Source organism: Arvicanthis niloticus, chromosome 9, assembly GCF_011762505.2.
Source record: "Arvicanthis niloticus isolate mArvNil1 chromosome 9, mArvNil1.pat.X, whole genome shotgun sequence".
Taxonomy (NCBI): Eukaryota; Metazoa; Chordata; class Mammalia; order Rodentia; family Muridae; genus Arvicanthis; species Arvicanthis niloticus.
This window is the reverse complement of record NC_047666.1, coordinates 32,173,828-32,189,852: the sequence shown is the minus strand read 5'-3', so window position 1 is coordinate 32,189,852 and position 16,025 is coordinate 32,173,828. Positions and strand designations below refer to the sequence as shown.

Genomic DNA, 16,025 nt, shown 5'->3' with positions numbered 1-16,025 from the left:
GGAGGGTGTGTGTAAGTAGTGTTTTTCCTGGGCAGGTACACTGATATGCCCAGTAAAATTGTTGAGAAAAAGGGAACTGAGCAAGTGTGGGCAGTTGGGACTGTTACAGCATCCTGACATCATCAAGCCATGGTATTGTGGGGGACTGTTTAGTACAGAGAACATTGGAACCTACCACAGTTTACTTTGAGTTTATTGGGAAGTTCTGTGCTGCTATATTACAGAGCACACTAAAAGGAAACATATTTTTCATTCCTATAGTCAACAATACAGACGTAATAAGAATACACTACATGAAGGGCTTTGGGTTCTTTTGGCCCGCCCGAGTCTGCTTCTGCACTGGCATGATCTTCAGAACCTCATCCTTTAGGGATGCACCCAGGAAAAAGTCAATGATCTCAGACTCCTTAATGGGCAGGGAGCGCAGGTAGATCTCCTCCAAGGACTTGATCTTCATGTTCTTAACCAGGCGGCCCAGCTTGGTGATGGGGATCCACTCCTTGTCTTCAGCTTTTCTTCCATGAGCCTCATGGCCTCGACCACGACTGCAGCCCCTAATACCGCTGCCAAATCCTCTATGGAAGCCACTGTGACCTCCTAATCCTGGGCCCTCAGGTCCTCCGGGTCCTCTTGCTGCACTGCACCGGCATCATCCGCCATTTGGTGTTTTCCGAAGAAGTTCTCATTTTACCTGGAATTTGCTGGCTTGGCAGACAGACTTGTCAGTGAGCCCCAGGGACCATCTTATCCCAGACTCCCCCATCCTAGGATTATCAAACAATACCCAGCTTTTTGTGTGAGTTCTGAGGGTCAAATACAAGTCCTTGTACTTGGACCACAAGCCCTTGACCAACCAAGCTATCTTGCTAGCCTCAGAATTTTCTTTTTAATGGCATGCTCTGGTAAGTATGAGACTCACACATCTTGGTGCTTGCAGGGCTCATAGAATACTACCCATACAAACACTTCAGACCCAAGAGCCACTCAGTAAATAAAGAGATCACAGATCCTTTTTTTCAAGTAGGCATTGAAGAACAATGGATTCTGGGGCCAGGCAAGTGCATGTGCCTTGCTTTTGTTGGGTTCCTGCTATAAGGAGATCTAGATATAAAAGTGGTCCCGCCTCAAAGCCTTAGCACTTCGAGTTCCCACCAAGGCTGTGCACTCTCTCTGCCTAGTCATATGCTCAGGTAGAAGAGGAGATTCCTGAATAGCTGGATGGACTTCAACAAATTCTTCCTTCTTTAGAAATTTCTGGATGTCTTGGAGAAAATAGGAAGCCTGTTGTGGCTGCTGAGAGGAGGCAATGGGTTAGCTGTAAAACCCTGAGATGGTGGACAGTGGGCCAGTAGGATGACTCAATGGTTATAAATGCACATTGCAGAGCCCCACACCTGCCAAGTTAGAAATCAGGATCTTCACAAGCCTCCCAGATGAGTCCAGTGCAAGCTACAGGATGCAACCTGTTGTTTTACAGCTAAAACCAGGTGTTTTACAGCTGCAGAGGCGGCAGCTGCTGCTCCTGTTGCAGCTGCTTTTTTTTTTTATCCCACTCTTTTTACAGAGGATGATTTTCTCCCAAATGCAGTCATCAGCTCTAGCTCCCATCTCCACCCAGACAGAAATGTTGTCAAATGTGCAAGTCCATCAAACAAGCCCAGTCTTCACAACTGGGTGAGGCCTTGCTTTGTAGAATGAGTTTGCATGCTGGGTAAAAGCTCTTACCATCCATCCAACACAGACTGAAGCTGTTGCCAAGCTGCCTAGACCTCGAGTAATGTCTTAGGTAAAAAGTCTCCAGCAGCTTGATTTCTAAGCCAATTTTCTGTGTTCCCATCGCTCTTGTGCAGGCAAAGTGAACCCAGTATGACTTCACCCAGGCAGAATCACAGGACATCCTTCCCTAGGAACATCTAAGTAGAGCAAAGCCTTTAGCACATTCAGCATAGTTGCTTTTGAAGAACAATGCAATTAGCAGTGCTATCAACGTGCCAATTGATTAATAACCTAGTAATGATCATTACTGATAACTTATAAAAACAAATATGTGAACATGTTTGGGCTAAAATAAGCCTTGTGTGGGGTTTTCTTGAGGTAGTGCCAAATTGAGTTTTTGTAGTTTTGAAAAGTAGACTCCATAGCTTCTTATTTCCATTGGTTTGGTTGATGTTTGTTTAGTGCTGTCCTGTGACTTTATGGCAGGGGATCCCAGTAGAGAATTATGCAGCGTCCATTAACTGGGGACTCACAGAATTGCCCCTTCCCCTAGCTAATAACCACTATTACCTCTATCCCCATTAGAACTTCTAGCACCCAACCCTCCAAAGATGGAGAAACCAATATGACAGGCCCTCAACAGGCTTTGGAGAGGATTAGAAGTCAATGAAGGGCTAAGTCATCTTTCTCCTCAGAGTCCTGGGTCACCTGCCTCGGAATAAGGCAGTAACTTGGTAGATCATTAATTGATGTGAACTGATTTGTTTTGAGAAAAGTCAACTTGGTAAGTAAAGTATTCAGTCCTCCATCAAGTGTTGGTGACCTTGGAAGGAAGATTCCCAAGTACCAAGATACTGGGAGAAAGGATGGATTTCAGTGGTGATCATGGGATGTGAATTGTAACAAGTAATGTTGATTGTCCAGAAAAGAAAGAGCTATATTAAACAGAAAGCAGTCACTGCCTCTGTTGACTCAATAAATATCTCCAGAGTTCTCTGTGGATGCCCACCCCACCTATGTGGAGCCCCTTACATCTTTCAGTGCAGACCCAGCCCAGGACAGGTACCCAGGACCCTTCTCTGAGGGAACTTATAGTTGAAAAAAGCTAGTCAGTCTGGGACACTGTTGAACTGAAGCCGTGCTGGGGAAACCTTCAGCACCGTGGAGGTTTTACAAAGAGAAGAGAGCAGAGGTCAGAAGATTCTGGGATGAGCGAAATGAGAAGCTGAGGAGAAAACACATGCCTTTATAATTTGACATTCTCTCCTTAGAAAACCAATTCATTTTAATAGGACTATATTCCTTGCAGCCTATTTTCCTTGCTTGGGCTTAGACAGGTGGTTCCTAGATTTTGTCTTACTCTCTATCAGCCATTATGGCTGTGAGACATCCAAAGTCTTCCATCTTAATTAGGTCAGTCTGTAGTTCATGAGTATGCATTTGTGTCATATGTATCCACTCTCATTTAGTCTTCATGATCTTACAATGAACCTGAACACTTAATGTAACTTCCTTGGGAACCTTCTAGAAGGGAAATGACAGGGCCGCAGCTAGAGGTTCATACCTAACCGCCATGCTGTGGAGGGTACAGAGAAGATTCTGCCCTGGAAACAAATGAGCAGCATCACAGCAGGCTTGGTTCAATGTACCACTAAAGAAGGGCTCTTGGGAATGGCTGCTGTGAAGATAATGAGCTGTGATTGGCAGGAAGGTCAAGGGAGCTCCAGTTGTCTGTATTACCGAGCGTGGCAGGGATTTATCTCATGTTAGCTGCTGCTTTACCATTGTGAAAGTTTTAAGAATGACTAGAGCAAAGCTGCCTTCTTTCCTCCTCCTCCTCCTCCTCCTCCTCCTCCTCCTCCTCCTCCTCCTCCTTCCTCTTCCTCTTCATCTTCCTCTTCCTCTTCTTCTTCTTCAATTTTACCCACCTCCCCTCTTTGTTTTTCTATTACTGTTGAGACAGGGTTTCGTTATACAGCTGAGGCCAGCCTCAAGCTTCTGGTCTTCCTTCCTCAGCCTCACAAGTTCAAGGGTTACAGGTGTGTGGCACTACATGTGTCTTGGAAGATCTTCACGCAGTGTTCTGACTCAGGGGCGAAGATCAAGGGCCAAGCTACAGACACTGAGTCCCTCTTCCTTACATCTGGCTGATGCCCAGTGAGGCATATGGTACAAGGACTCTCAGAAGACATTCCCAGAATAGTGTGGTTGTCAGATGGCCAGAGAGCCAGCCACTAATCTCAAGCTAATTTGTGATATGATCTGTCACTTCTCAGGAGTGCTAGCCATCTGTGACCTGCCTATAAACTCAGAGCTGTTCCATCCATCCAGGACATGGCTCCCTGCCAGCCACCTACCTCTAAGGAGGGATTACAGCAACTCAGACTTCCTCCCAAAAACCAGCTAGTCAGCAACATGAAGTCTGTGGTTACCTTCAGGACTAGATTCAGAGGATTATAGGCACATTGTGGCAAATGGTTCCCCTTATTTTATAAATAAAGAGGGCTTTCACATTTCTTAAAGCCTTGTCGTCTCAAACCTTATCATCTGCTTGTCCTCTCTAACACAATTTGGTTTCTAAAGATCCAAGTAGGCAGGGCTTTTACAGCTCTTCACCCGGCATTTCTGAGACATTGGTTCATATCCACCACTGCTAATGAAAGAAATGAGAGAAAGTGTGCGGGCGGCAATATGGAGTGTGAGCATGGGATAGTATTAGAGTATTAGAGTACAGTCTCTGACTCCAGCTCATTGGGTGAGTGTTGTTTCATGAGAGCTGCTTATCCTGCTCTGTGGGAGATCTTGGAAGCATCTTCCATGGTGTCTGAGCCTATACGGATTTCTTTCTCCTTCTATAAAATACCACACCTTGGATTATTAGCACCCTGGCTGGCTGACTGGCTGGCATCCGTGTGTCTGTCTTTGTTGAGGGATATATGTATCTATTTATGCGGGTATGTACATGTATGTGCATTTGGAAACTAGAGGGCATCTACGGGTATGTATCTTTTTTCGGTCACACCCCAACTTGTTTTTGAAGACAGGGTCTCTCACTGAGCCTGGAACTTACTAATGGCTAGGCTAGCTAGCCAATGAGACCCAGAGATCTACCTATGCCTCTAACCCTGTTCTGGGTTGCAGATGCATGCTATTCTGCCAGCTTTTTACACTGACACGGGGGATCCAAACTGAGGTCCTTCTGCTCATTGCTGACTGAGCCACACCCCAGGCCCTTTCCTGTCAGGTTTTACTCCTGTTTATTTTTTCATGTGACCTGATAGTGATGGTACCAGCTAGAGGATGAGTTCTTTTTCTTCATCAGTTAAAGACTCAAAATGCAGGAAGACATCACAGTGCGTAGATGTGTATAGGCAAGCAAGCATTACAGACTTCTCAGGTCAACAAGGGTTGAGAGTCTCCTCTCCCCTGTTTCTACCGCTCTAAAGGTGTCTGTGTGTCACTTCTGTAGGAAGGACTTGGCCTTTGTCTCTGTCCAGGAGCACAGCAATGTCTAAGAACCAGAAGATCAGGGAGTTTGCTGTGAGACTGAGTCTCTAGGATGGCAGAAGCTACACCCATAACTGCCCTCTACCCTCTGGAAGCACTGATACACATAAACTCACAGAAAAACACACATACATACACATAAACATATACCAAATATTTTAATTAAAAATAGAATTATGCCATTTTTCTCCTTCCTTTTCCTTCCTTCAATATTTATAATATATATATATATATATATATATATATATATATATATATATTTAAAATGATAAAAATATATTTAAATATATATTAATTCACAAAGAAGTAAAAAAAAAAAAAAAAACACAACTGCCTGCTACTGGGAGAAAAAAATCATTAACATGGGCCTGTTATGTTTCTCCTTCAGTATCCTAGGGGTCCATAGCCTCAGTAGAATGACTGCCTCCTTCAGTAGAATGACTGCCTCCTTTTCTTAGGCAAAGCTGGATGCTTGGTACTTTCTCCAGTGTTTAAAAATGAGTGAACTTCAGAAGCTGCAGGGATGCATTAGCTCTAATGAGCAGCATTTTAGGAGACCAAACAGTCCTTGTGCTGAGTCTCTTTTCAGTGCTGCTTGCATTGAAAACAGCTCAGACCTGGAGGGCTTTTGACGTAGGTGGAGGCTGAGACACCCAGGAACCTGCCAGAGTGCCAGAGAAAGGTCTGAGAGCAGTATTTAGGCAGGCGCTGACACATCCCTTGGCTAGAGAGGTGCTTCCCATGGGACAGCGGCACAGAAAATGGTAAAGAACACCGGGAGTCCTCTGGGAAAGCCTTGCCCTCTGGCTTCACCTGTGCATTTATGAATTCTCCTTTGATAAGGAATTTCTTTGATTTTTTCCCCCCTCCAGAGAGGGCTAGCCCCAAGTGAGGGGCAATTCACTTGGCTCTTCTGTGCCTGCGGTAGGAGAGACAGCAATTGACTGTCTTGAGGGGTGGTAGGAGAAACGGAAGCAGCTGGCATTCCACCGTGAGCCTTCCTCAGGATGGCGAGGGGTGGTGGTATGTGGGTGAGTAATGGTCAAGTGCTCTGTGTGTTCTGTCCCTCAGGTGCACCAGTATTATAGCTGCCTCCCAGAAGAGAAAGTCCCCTATGTCAACAGTCCTGGAGAGAAATTGCGAATCAAGCAGCTGTTGCACCAGCTGCCGCCCCACGACAATGAGGTAAGGTGCTTGGAGGGGGCTTTTATTGGTTTCCAGAACCTTCTGTGAATTGTCCCTATTCCTAATCACTGTGACCGGTAAGATTGCTGCCAAAAACTTCCGGCAATTGATATTACATTTTGGCTTCCTTAGAATCTAAAGAAACTGGTTGATATTTCTGGAGAGTATTCCTCTCCTCACCCCATCCCACCCCACCCCACCCCCCAAAAAAACCAGTCTCATCCTGGACTGGGTTAGACTCCAAGCCTGGCATGACTGGCTAGTACAGAAAACAGGAAGCACTAACATTTGAAAGCTCAGGCCAGTGTTCTCTGACTTGACTGTGTCCTGCCAGCCACTTATCAGGGTTGGGAAGATGACTAAGGACCACTTCATGCCCAGAAGAAACACTGTGAGTCTCTCAGATTCTCAGGATTGTTTCCTGAGAGGTGACTATGCAGGTTCTCCTTGTCAAGGGCAGCCCAAGTTGCAGGTCTAGATTGGCAGCTCTCGCTAGGATCTTTATCAAGCCAAAGTCGACCTTCTTAGAGTCATCCGTCTTTATTTTGAAAGTATTATGGACATTCCTTTTTTTTTTTTTCTAATCCCAGAAACACAGCTCTGTAAGCAGGCATGTATTTATTTGATTTTGATTATTTTGATTTTTTGAGGCTGCCTTTCACTTTAGTCAGTATAACTCAGAACGCTGTCAGCAGCTCAGTGACCTCTCAGATCTCCTCCCTCTGAGAGCTGGTTACAGATGACCTACCTGCCTGGCCAGCGTCATTTATTATCGAAATGACATTGATCCTAGGGAGGATGTCTGTAAGCAAGCTTTTAAAAGATCGGGTGGGAGGAAGCTAAGCTTCTAAGCTGGAAATTAATTTGTAGGTATCTGGTTTCAAGAATCAAGAATCTTACAGATTTGCACTAGTTAGCTCTATATTTAAAACAAAAGTATAATTAATTTTAAACTCAAAGAAAAAATTGCCCCTGTAGAGAGCTGGACACCAGTCCCTACCAACTCATCACATACATGGCCTGAGTCCCAAGTGACATATTTGCATAAGAGGGAATAATTTGTCTTTACACTTTTATGTAGTGGTGTGTGTGTGTGTGTGTGTGTGTGTGTGTGTGTGTGTGACACATATGACACAGCATGTGTGTAAAGGTCAGAGAACAATCTGTGGGAATTGATTGATCTCCTTCCACCATGTGGAAAGGATCGAACTCAGGTTCAGAACATGATGTTTTGCAGCAAGCACCTCCACCCACTGAGCCATCCTGCTGGCCCCAAAGGAGACAATCTGAGCAGCTAGTGCTGAAGCGCTGAGAATATAGATCGAGGCACGGCCCTTGCCTAACATGTGCAAAGCCCTGGGCTTAATCCTCCGCACTGCAAAAATAAATATATGAATCCAAATACATGAGACAATCAAAAACTCAGGCGACTCCCTAGAAAGCTGCATTTCTCTCTCTCTCTCTCTCTCTCCTGCTGCTCATTTCATAGTTCATAAAACAAACACAAAAGTTGGCTCCTTTAAAGATGAAAACAAGCATTGTAACCGGATGCCCAGTTAACTAATCTGGAGGTGAAAATGCAAGTTTTTACAAGCAGGAGGGGTGTGCCTGTTTTTAAAAGCAAGCCCATTAAACATCATTGGTGAAACCATGTTTTCTGGCCTGTTAGGTTTCTGGAACATTCCCCTGAAGACTTAAAAAAAAATATATATCATTTGAGGGAAGACAGTGATCTGCCACAGGCTTATAGTGGTCCATTCTGTTTATGCTTAACTGTACTTTGTTAAATAGACATCACTTGGATCATGACTCCTTGCTGGTAGAATGTGATCGATGAAAGCCAGCAGACAGGATTGATTCATTTGGCATGGTGACATGGCCGCTTCTGAAGACAGAGATCGACTCTAAAGCAAAGACTTAATGGCTCTCTTTTCATGTAGACAACACAATTTGAACAGAAACAGTTGGTCTTTCAGATTAGCACACAGCATTCATCATTGAAAGGTTTCCCTGTCATTTTCTTTATGAAAGATTGTCTGAGCAATGCAGCCAACATTTCTGATATCTAGATTACTCCAGCAGAAATTATGAAGTGCTTTAGGGCCACATATCTCAAAGGAAGGTATAAGCAAGGCTTGGGGTGGGATTTGAGCATGACAGTATATGACAGTGAATCCGTAATGAGAGCTTACTTCCTCTCAAATCACATTTCATCTTTGTGATGTCATCATCGGATAAGGAGGAATGCTTAGCCTGGTCCTAGCAGGGTTCCTAATACCACTGCAGCCCGTTCTGCTCTCCCCTTTTTAAGTAAGCACATCAGTTTTAGCATCTGTTGAAGATGCAGTGGTCAGCTGGGGGAAACCGTGTGGTTTTGGTCTCTGCTTTTAGAATTACCTTCTCATCTTTGCGGGTGAGTGATTTTCCTGTACGTAGCCATAATCTGCTTCTCTTTTAAATAAATGCATCCAAGTTTCTTAAAGTGAGTCATAGTTAAAAGTAGCATCAATAAACAATAGCTCAGGATCATGACACAATCACCAAAGGGCATAAACAATAGCACAGAATGACAGATTCTGGATGCCGATGCCCTCACTGTCCCTCCCTTAATTCTTTGACACTCTGTGTTTTTAAAAAAAAAAAAAAAAAAAGAGAGAGTATCTTTCTCATATTGTCACACTAGTAGAAATCCAGGTGAAAGTCTATCTATTCTTGCTTCCCAAAGGGGAATGGAGGCCAGATGATATATGCATGCTGACAGCCAGGTTGCAGCCATTCTTCCGTGCAGGAGTCATTGTCACAGACACAGACACATGAAACCTTCAGCTCCTTACAGTTTGGGAGGAGAATGTTCCCAGAAGTTGTCAGCTCTGAGCCACTCTTGGTGACTTAGATCTGCATGTGGGAAGAGTGTGAAGTGTGAGGAGCAGTCTCGAACCCCTAACCTGCCTAAGGCATGAACTCCAGAGTTCACAGCCTTTCAAAAGCCCATTCTTTCACTATTCTTGGTGCTTATCACCATTCTTGGTGCTGGCTCACCTTGGTTAGCTCCAAGCCTGGACTTGGTTACATTCAGCAAGTGTCAAACCAAGTAGCATAGCTTCTGTGGGCCCTGGGTGGGGAATCCAGTACTTCCCTGGAGCAATGAAGCCTCCTCCGTGCTGTCCTTTGTGTGTTCAGGTTCGATATTGCAACTCCCTGGATGAGGAAGAGAAGAGGGAGCTGAAACTCTTCAGCAACCAGAGGAAACGTGAGAATCTGGGCCGAGGCAATGTCAGGCCCTTCCCCGTCACCATGACAGGAGCAATTTGTGAACAGGTGAGGATGGATTGGCGCAGTGAAGAGGTTCATTCTACAATTATTGCATTAAATACCTGTTGTGCTCAGCCCTCTTTTAGGCCTTGAAGATACAGAAGTGAACATAAGACATGAAAGTTTAGTTTTCCTCATGTAAAGAGGTATGCGCCAGGGGAAGATGTCAGACAAAAATCAAAGCAGTAAAATAGGAAAGGGCTGCAGTCTTGAGCAAGATGGTCAGAGGAGGCCACACTGAGAAGGTGGTGTCTTGAGCAAAAGCAAAAGATGTACAGAGAAAGAAGCATGTAGACCTTGCCTTAAGGCAAGAGGATAGCTTCTGTGTAGAAGAAACAGCGAGCTGGCCTGTGGCTGGATCCAGAGGCGTAAAAGGCAGGGATGGCAGATCCAGGCAGAGTTCATGGAGAGCCATATAAATGATTGGAAGGACTACACAGAGTGATGGCTTCATCCTTTGAAAATAGAGTTATCCGGACCATGAGTCAGTTTCTCATCCAGGATCATCCCAGCATGGGTGACCTTTAAAGGGACTGTATAAGGGATGGTGCCTAACCTTATTCTGAGTTTGAGGGTCTAAGAAACCCCATGCCATCTCCTTAGGGCATCACTGAGTTGAAGGATCTAGGTGTACCTTTTGCCTATTCTGCTGTAGCAAGCTTAGGGTATAGTAGAGGAGAGTGACAGGCACATCACCTGGCTGGGTAACCTCATCTCACCTGGGATAACCTCACCTCACCTGGGATAACTTCACCTCACCTGGGATAACTTCACCTCACCTCCCTCCTAGTCCTGCTTTCCAGGGTAACCCACCATTTCCAACCCTTCTCTAAATCTTCCCAGTTTTTGTGCAACTCCCTCTAGCTCAAGCTCTGGGAGACAGGCCAGCCACCTTGGCGAGAGGAAGCTGGAGAAGAGCAGGTAGATTTTAGAACCCCATTTTGAGATTTCACAGGAGCAACTGAAAGAATCTGATAGTGGCTCACGAAACTGCTTGACCAATGAGGGGGCAATGGGTCATTGTCCTTGAAAAGAGTCCTTAAGACTAATTCCTGAGTTGTAAGTGGTTCGTGCTCATGATATGAGATTCACTGTGCTCAATTCAGTGCCTCACCCACTCTCAGATCAGGATCCTTGGGGCTTACTTAAAGGTGAAGAAAAGTTGGGCCCACATCTGTGCAGAATAGCAGAATAATGTTGAAGAAGGAGTGTTGAAGCAGAAAGGCCTTCCATACACAACCTTTGAAACCATTGGGAGAGGGGATCATATATGATTATGTGGGTGGATACTTTAGCTGTTCATTCATAATCATGGAAGAGAGGATTGTTGCCTTCTGTGTTGTCGTATCACATACACAAGCTACTAGAAGCCATTCCTCAGGTCTGTGCCCTTATTCTATGGATCATATTAAGTCATACAAGATGCACACTGGGAGAAGGGCTTTTAGGCACCATGTTTATTCCCTAGTCATTATCTGTAGAGCCCATCCACCCATGTGAGCCATTCTGCTAGACACATGTCATGACATCATGGCCAATACCATGATGAACAGAGAGTGTCTTATATATAAGCCCACTCTTCCTCCTCCAAGACCCTCAGAACATAGCTACATTCTAACCCCAGCTGTAAGCATGAATCATCTATCATTTCTGCTTTGTATACGCTGGGCCTGAAGAATAGTGGTGCCATTCAATCAAGACTATATAAGATGCTAGTAGAGAACTAAAAGCATGCCTGAAAAGGCATGGGAAAAAGGAAGAAGCTATTTAAGAGTAAATGGATTTTATGTGCCCAGTCCCTGCCATTCAGCAATGAAGGCCCCCCCACCCCAGCCAAGCCCTCTCTCTGGATCATCTGATGATGTTAACTTGGCTGTGTGCCTCAGCATGTGCTTTGGGACATGTAGGAGATGCTTAGGCTTTCCTCTCTGTGCTCTATAAGTTGGCTTGATGTCTGCAGATCCGTTGCATACTACCATACTGAGAATCCATCTCTCATACCTCATTCTCTGTTACTTAAGTTGTCTTACTTAGGCCCTGGGGTGGGGGCTCCTAGAAAGAACAAGAGAAATCCACCCTACCAGGTATACAAAGCAGGGGACACATTAACTAGTAGGCATTTAACTAGTAGCTAGCTGTTGGAAATAGTCAGATCATTCTTTCACGCTTGTGAGAGCTACCGCTGATATTGCTGCTGTTTGTTTCCCCTCACAGTGCGGAGGGCAGATTAAGGGCGGCGACATCGCTGTGTTTGCATCACGTGCTGGCCATGGCATCTGCTGGCATCCACCCTGCTTTATATGCACCGTCTGCAATGAGCTTCTGGTTGACCTGATCTACTTTTACCAAGATGGGAAGATCTACTGTGGCAGGCACCATGCTGAGTGCCTGAAGCCACGCTGTGCAGCCTGTGATGAGGTTAGAGCCCTACCCATGTGTGAATATTTTAACTGTTCTGATATATGTCTCTGTCTCTGTGTCTCTCTGTGTCTCTCTGTCTGTCTGTCTCTCTCTCTCTCTCTCTCTCTCTCTCTCTCTCACACACACACACACACACACACACACACACATACATACACACACACATTTACATCTCCCATAGGCTATTCCCAGTGTTCTCACCCCTCCCCACCATCCCTGTGTTATACCACTGCATATGTATGCACATGACCTTTAGCTTCCCACACAGGGAGGCAACCAGAGGTGACTCTACTCATGTTAACCCTTTTCAGAAAGAAACATCACCAAGTCACAGTGGAACTGGCATCCGACATCATGGCCCACCATACTCATCATGGTGGATTCAGAGACTCTTGTATAGGAACAGGGTGAGAGGGGACCACATGGTACAACCACTGAAATTCTCAAATGGCATGTAACTGGTCCAAAGCCTCTTATAATTAAACATATAGACATACATACACATTCATACACACAATAAATAAATAGAAACATAAAATAAAGAAGCCGTTGAGCAACTCTATATTTCAGCTAAAAATCTGGAAAGTCCACATCAGAGATAGTGCTCAACTTCTAGAAGATTCTCTGGAAAAAAAAAAATGGTTAGAGAGGGGAATAAAGTGGGTGGTAGTGTTTGGGTTTTCTCCCACAAAAGCTTTGGAGGTCACTGAATATCTGTCTGGATCCTTCCACCCCAGCTGCTACAGATGTTTGAAAGCGTTGTTCTAAGAAATCAGAACAACATACAAGGCCTCTGCTTGGACATTTTTCTCCACTAAAAGCATACTCAAGCAACAAGTAACCGTTGCACCACAGAGTAGAAATCTTGCCTTCACTGTAGAAGCTGGTAGTAGAAAGACGAGCGTTCTAAACCTGACCCCTTATAGAAACCATTTAGGGGAAGGTCTTAGACAAGGGACTCCAGTTCAGAGTAGCTCCACGCTTCTGTCTGAGCTTATAAACAGCGGTCTGGAAGCAGCACTCTGTCAGATCCACCAGGACAAGGATATTTGTCTTACAAACTGCCTAGGGGAGTCCACTTTTCTAGAGATTTGGTTAGCCTTTGCTAACATAGGTTCTGATGGTAAGGTTGAAGTGCTCAACTCTCCATCCCTTGCTGGAAAACTGGATATGGGCCCGACTCTGGGGATTCTTTTTGCCTTCTGGCTCAGATACAAAAATGCACATTCATGAAGCTGAGCACACATCTCTACCACCTGATCCTGAATCATGTCCAGCAACTAAAGTCAGTAACCTATATCCACTGGACACCATTTTCTTCCTCTTAACCCTTTCTCCCAGCCTTGTCCCTGTCTCAGGATTCAAAAGTGCTAGACATCACATATGAATCCTATTATGTAACATTTCCTTTCATATCTGGCTGCTTCCACCTAGCACAATGTTTTGATAGTTAATTTATGTTGTAACAAATATTAGCACTCCATTCCTTCTCATGGCTGAGCAATTAAATAAATCTACATGAACAGTTTTATGAATATATCACATTTGGCTTAGCCATTTAGTAACTGAGGGTTATTTGTTTTTACTTTTAACTGTGATGCAGCGCGCTACTCAGGAACATTCATGTGTAAGTTTCTAGGTACACACGAATTTTACATTTTGAATGTTTTTCATGATAACTCTAAGCTTAGCTTTTGAGAGAAGGTCAAGCTATCTTCTACAACAGCTGCCTGCTTTCTCTCTCACTGTCAGGAAAAGACATTCCAGTTCCCACGTGTTCTCTTTAATTCCTGTAATTGTATTCTTTTTTTATCATAGCCATCCTACTAGGTATAAAATGATACCACAATGCTATCTGAATTTATAATTTTCTAACCACTAATAATGTTGGTACATTTCAAATATTTTTGTCTATTCATTTATTAATTTTGGGAGGGGAAACTGTGAATCTGAAAGCCTTTGCTTATTTTGTTGTTGTTGTTGCAGTTAGATTAATTTTTTTTTTTTTTACTACTTGTGAGAGTGTTTATAGGATCTGGATACAAATCTGTTATCAGGTACATGGTTCACAAATATGGTCTCCTTGTTCTCTGTATTTTTACTTTCTTATTGATATCTTTGGAAGCATAGAAATTTTTAATTTTGATGAACTCTATCTGATCTATTATTTGCCTATGTTATGTGCAGTTGTGTTTCCATATCTATAAAATAGTTGCCTTGTCCAAGATCAAGAAGATTTATAGCTTTTTAAAAGAATTTTATTACTTTTTTTGTTAGGTCATTGATCCCCTCTCAGTTAATTTTTGTTAATGCCTAGAGGTAGGGATTCAACTTATACTTTTACATAAGACTTCCAATTATCTCAGCCATATTTGTTGAAGTCTATTCTTCTACCATAGTATGGCCTGAATACAACTTTTGACAACAGAGTGCCATGTATACACACACATATACACACGCATATGCACTCATATGCACACATATACACAGACATGCACATACACAATTCTTGATCTCTCAATTCAGAGAGTTTATCTGTATGTTAGTTTTTAGAGCAATACCACACTAATTATTATAGCATCATAATAAACTTTGAAATACATGCTTTGAAGTTGAAAACAACTCTGATGGGTCAAAACCTAAAACACTTCTCAGGGTAGGGCGAGTATTAGACATGAAGGTGACCAATTCCAGGGCACTAGGGCAGTGTGTTGAAGACCAAAACCAGCTGGTCAACTGGCCACTGGACAAAGCAGTCACTTTCCTTAGCTAAAGATTGCTGTCATAGATAAATGCATTCCGAGCATTGCCCAATTTTATGGTTTCAAGAAGAAAAAGAAGAGAGTTCCAAGGATTCATATGACATTTCCCACTCTAGAAAACACTGTGTATCAGCCGAATGAAGGTGGTGTAGATGAGCTATTTTTTATTTTGCTTTATGTTCCCTATGGTAGAGCAGTAGCTCTCCACTAAAGTGTGGAACCAAATGAATTGTGCTTCAGGAAGATGAAGTTGTGGAGCTCGTACATATGTGGAATAAGCTTACATAGTTGCAATGTCATTTGACAGTTTGTGGGTCACCCTGCTTTCTGCCTCTTTAGTTTGGGGCGTTGTAACTTCCTCCAATGTAGTCTTATGGTGTCTTACACACTGACCTGGTGACTTCCTGTCCCCAGATCATTTTTGCGGATGAGTGCACAGAGGCCGAGGGACGACATTGGCACATGAGACACTTCTGCTGCTTTGAGTGTGAGACGGTGCTGGGGGGCCAGCGCTACATCATGAAGGAGGGAAGACCCTACTGCTGCCACTGCTTTGAGTCCCTGTATGCAGAATATTGTGATACCTGTGCCCAACATATAGGTAAGACTATGCTTGGCACTTAGTTTGATCCTTCTGAGGTGGCCTCAGCCTGCCATAATTTGAATCTCTTTGGTTACAATTAATAAAAAAATAAACAACTCTTACCAGTTAAGTGAAAAGGAATTTCTTCACTCATTTCACTAGAAGAGCCAGAGTATTTGGCTTCAGGGAGAGGTGTATGAAGGGTTAAACAAAGCCTGTTATTTTATTTTCTCCTCTGTCAGCTGTTTGCCTTCTATTGGCATCTTTTGGGAGCAAGCAATCTTCACGTGGTGATTGAGATGTTTCTCTAGTTATATGTTATATCTTACATATTACATACCTTATTACTTGCATTGTCAAAAGGAGGAAGGAATTGGTCATACCAATTTCCAAGTCAAACCCATTGGATGTAATCTTATCAGTCCTGGCTTGACCATAGATCTACCTTCAAGTGGGACTGTGTAGTATACATTCTGGGAGAAGTATGAAGCTCCAAAAGGAAACTAGGGGAGGAAACACATCCCTCAAAACGACCTTTT

General features: G+C 43.7%; 1 protein-coding gene across 4 annotated transcripts in view; it reads left to right on the top strand.

Moving 5' to 3' along the window:
• Prickle2 (prickle planar cell polarity protein 2) overlaps positions 1-16,025 on the top strand; it is a 321,687-nt gene that overhangs the window by 259,566 nt on the left and 46,096 nt on the right. For all 4 annotated transcript variants that reach the window (XM_076940135.1, XM_076940137.1, XM_076940136.1 and 1 more), the window contains 4 exons: positions 6,295-6,408; positions 9,589-9,726; positions 11,935-12,138; positions 15,318-15,504. In XM_076940135.1, coding sequence (XP_076796250.1) covers positions 6,295-6,408; positions 9,589-9,726; positions 11,935-12,138; positions 15,318-15,504 — 643 coding nt within the window. The remainder of the gene's footprint in view (positions 1-6,294; positions 6,409-9,588; positions 9,727-11,934; positions 12,139-15,317; positions 15,505-16,025) is intronic.